The 2,278-nt window shown below is 35.9% G+C and overlaps 1 protein-coding gene across 1 annotated transcript; it reads right to left on the minus strand.

Moving 5' to 3' along the window:
- Positions 1–310: 310 nt before the first annotated feature.
- LOC141512114 (olfactory receptor 2T27-like) lies at positions 311–1,249 on the minus strand. Its single transcript, XM_074220985.1, has one exon. The coding sequence runs from the start codon at positions 1,247–1,249 to the stop codon at positions 311–313; it is 939 nt and encodes a 312-aa protein (XP_074077086.1).
- Between the last annotated feature and the right edge of the window lie 1,029 nt (positions 1,250–2,278).

Consider the following 2,278-nt stretch of genomic DNA (forward strand, 5'->3'; position numbering starts at 1 on the left):
CTTGGGCAAGCCACTTAACCCCATTTGCCCTGCAAAAACCTAAAAAAAAAAAAAGAAAGGCAAATTAAAATGACTGAAGTACTTCATGCTCATCAGATAAAATTTTTAGTGTTTAATAAAGATTTCACATACTCTCAATTCTTCTCCAGGCTAAATTAATTGATTCAGCTCCTCCTCATTTGAAATAAAATTCTTTTCTCATCCTTGTCCCCTTTATATTCTCCAGCTTTAACTTCCTAAAATGTGATATTCATAATTACAACATATATGTCCATTTTTCCTAACTACATTTTTTTTGTTTTTTTGTTTCTTATCGTGAGGATGGGCACTTCCCCATAACTTTTTTCAGAGCTGCCACCACCTCTTTGTTCCTCAGACTGTAGATGACAGGGTTCAACATAGGAGTAAGGATGTTGCTAAAAACAGAGAGAGCCTGATCTTGCTCAGGACTATGGGAAGAACTGAGAGTCATATAGATAAAGATGTTTGGTGCAAAAAAGAGACTCACTACAGTTAGGTGGGAGGAGCAGGTGGCCAGGACTTTCCTCCTCCCCTTCACAGAGTTCATCTGGAAGACAGTGATGAAGATGGCAGTGTAAGAAGCTGTAATGAGACTAAAAGGCACAACAAGCAACACTATACTTGTCACCATCACCACCAATTCATAGATGGAAGTGTCTTCACAAGAGAGCTTCAGGATGACTGGTACCTCGCAAAAGAAATGGTGAATTTCCCGGGAACCACAGATAGAGAAATGCATAGGGTAGACTGTGTGGACTAGAGAGCTTAGAGATCCTCCAACCCAACATCCAATTGCCATCTGAAGACAAACTCTGAAGTTCATGATTATGTGATAATGGAGTGGGTTGCAGACAGCCACATAGCGATCATAAGCCATGAGAGTTAGAAGAAGACATTCTGACATCCCTAATGTCAAAAAGAAGAAGCTCTGGGTACCACAACCAATCCAAGAAATAGTTTTTGTTCCAGAATAAAAGTTAGCTGCCATCTTAGGTACTATGGTGGAAGTTAAGGTCAAATCAATTAGGGACAGCTGACTAAGTAGGATGTACATCGGAGTATGTAGCCGAGAATCTCCCCATATTAAGATAATAAGGAGTGCATTTCCTATAAAGGCAGTTATATAGATCAGGAGGAGAATCAAAATTAAAATGCCAGAATGACTAAACTCAGGGAAGAGTCCCAGGAGAATGAAATCTTCCATTGATGTCTCATTCCCTCTCCTCATTATTCCACCTGAAAAATAGTTGAGTATAACAAGGGAATAAATAGCTTGAGGATTTTATTTGTTGACAATTGATAAAATACTTGTTATTTCCTTTGGTTGTTCCAATCATTCCATTTATACATTAGCATTAGCATAACATCAAGACAATCTTATCACAAAGATTTCTCTGCTTGCTCACTAGGGATTCAAAACTGTAGTATTTTACAAGAATGTGCTATGTACTGCTGAAATTACTGGCCAATTCAGTTAACTTAGTATAAAAAAAACAACATTGCATTTATCTAAAGGATAAAGGTCTACTTTTTTTACACTCATCAGGTATCATGGAAATAAACCTCAATTCAAAAAAACATTTTTAAATACCTATAATTGTCAAGGGATTATACTCAGGCATTGGATATCATCTTAAATCTTTCTTAATTAATATTTACATTCATATGGAACTTTTAATACATTAACTCTTTTGATACTCAAAATATCCTTTGAGGTGTATAGTACTCAAATGTATTTGTCACTTCATAGATCCTTTCAAGGGTGGAAATTATAACTCATCCATGCCTGCCTATGCTATGCTGTTCTTTTCTCTGTCTTCTTAAGAGTTTATCACCAAGAATCCACTCAAAGTGTTAGGTACCAAGACAGTTAATATTGCTTCATTTTAGGAAAGGAAGTTGAAGCTTAGAAAGGTGAAAGGGCTATGCTATGCTCAAGGTCACAAAGTAATTCTAAGACTCAGGTTATGAGATTTCATATTTCAGTATTGTCTTATTATGCTGCTTCTATGTGCAATGATTCTTCTTTGCCTACTAAATTCAGAATCTTTCTCTTAGCATTAAATGTCTTAAATAATGTAGACCAACATAATTTCCTTTCTATATCCTTCATAACTTTACTATAAGAAACATATATTCCAACCAAATGGGATTGCTTGTTGTTTTTCATACATGTATGATTTCCTGACTCAGGCCTTTGTTTATAGCATCTATAAATGGTACAACAATCTTGCACCTGAACTGACTCCTCACTTTT

This window comes from Macrotis lagotis, chromosome 2 (genome assembly GCF_037893015.1).
Source record: "Macrotis lagotis isolate mMagLag1 chromosome 2, bilby.v1.9.chrom.fasta, whole genome shotgun sequence".
Taxonomy (NCBI): Eukaryota; Metazoa; Chordata; class Mammalia; order Peramelemorphia; family Peramelidae; genus Macrotis; species Macrotis lagotis.

Excerpts from the sequence above, each read along its gene's own strand:
- LOC141512114 (XM_074220985.1), bottom strand. The coding sequence starts at position 1,249 with ATGAGGAGAGGGAATGAGACATCAATGGAAGATTTCATTCTCCTGGGA.